This window comes from Carlito syrichta, unplaced genomic scaffold, assembly GCF_000164805.1.
Source record: "Carlito syrichta isolate Samal-C Ts95f unplaced genomic scaffold, Tarsius_syrichta-2.0.1 Scaffold302842, whole genome shotgun sequence".
Classification (NCBI taxonomy): Eukaryota; Metazoa; Chordata; class Mammalia; order Primates; family Tarsiidae; genus Carlito; species Carlito syrichta.
In genome coordinates this window covers 635,591-636,239 of record NW_007246938.1, presented here as the reverse complement: position 1 = coordinate 636,239, position 649 = coordinate 635,591, and the positions used below count along the sequence as shown (strand labels likewise).

General features: G+C 39.1%; 1 protein-coding gene across 1 annotated transcript in view; it reads right to left on the bottom strand.

Annotated features, from left to right (window-relative positions):
- Window positions 1-294, bottom strand: part of NPR3 (natriuretic peptide receptor 3) — an 85,145-nt gene extending 84,851 nt beyond the window's left edge. Inside the window, exon 1 of the mRNA XM_021711884.1 lies at window positions 195-294. Within this exon, the coding sequence (XP_021567559.1) occupies window positions 195-294 (100 nt within the window). The remainder of the gene's footprint in view (window positions 1-194) is intronic.
- Window positions 295-649: the final 355 nt, after the last annotated feature.

Below are 649 nucleotides of genomic sequence, written 5' to 3'. Positions count from 1 at the left end.
CTTAACTGTACCCCACAAAACCATAATAAAAAATACTGATTAATGAAAAAAAAATTATCTAAATAAATCTTCAGAAAATGTCAAAGTTAAAAAAAAAAAAAAAAGAAAAAGTAATGAATGAATGTGACTTGGGAGAGGTCATGCCATGCAGATTGCCCGCCCTCTGAGGTCAAGGTCAAAATTCTTATGCATACCTAGTGTGGCCACCAATTTGGGTGCAGTCCACGAGGGATCCTCATCAGTTCTTCCTGAATATTGCACAGTGTCTGCTGCCAGGAGAGGGATCCTGTCCATTTGCCAAAATAACACATCTTTGAAAGCTCTTTCAATGTTTTCAAGCCTTAAATAGAAACCCCCTTTGTGCTCACCAACTCTAATCAGAGTTCAATGTCTTGGGTGCTTCCTGGGCATGTCTTTCTCAATTTCTGTTTTTTTGGAATGACAAAAGGAATAAAAGTAGAATGTTCTATCCACTTATTCTAGTTTTCTAGGCTTGCCATGACAAAGTAAAACAGATCAGGGGCTTTAGCAACAGAAATTTCCTTTTCACAATTCTGGAGGTTAGGAGTCCAAGATCAAGCTGTCAGTGGAGTTGATTTCTTCTGAGGGCTCTCTTCTTGGCCTGTAGATGGCTGTTTCTCCTAGTGTC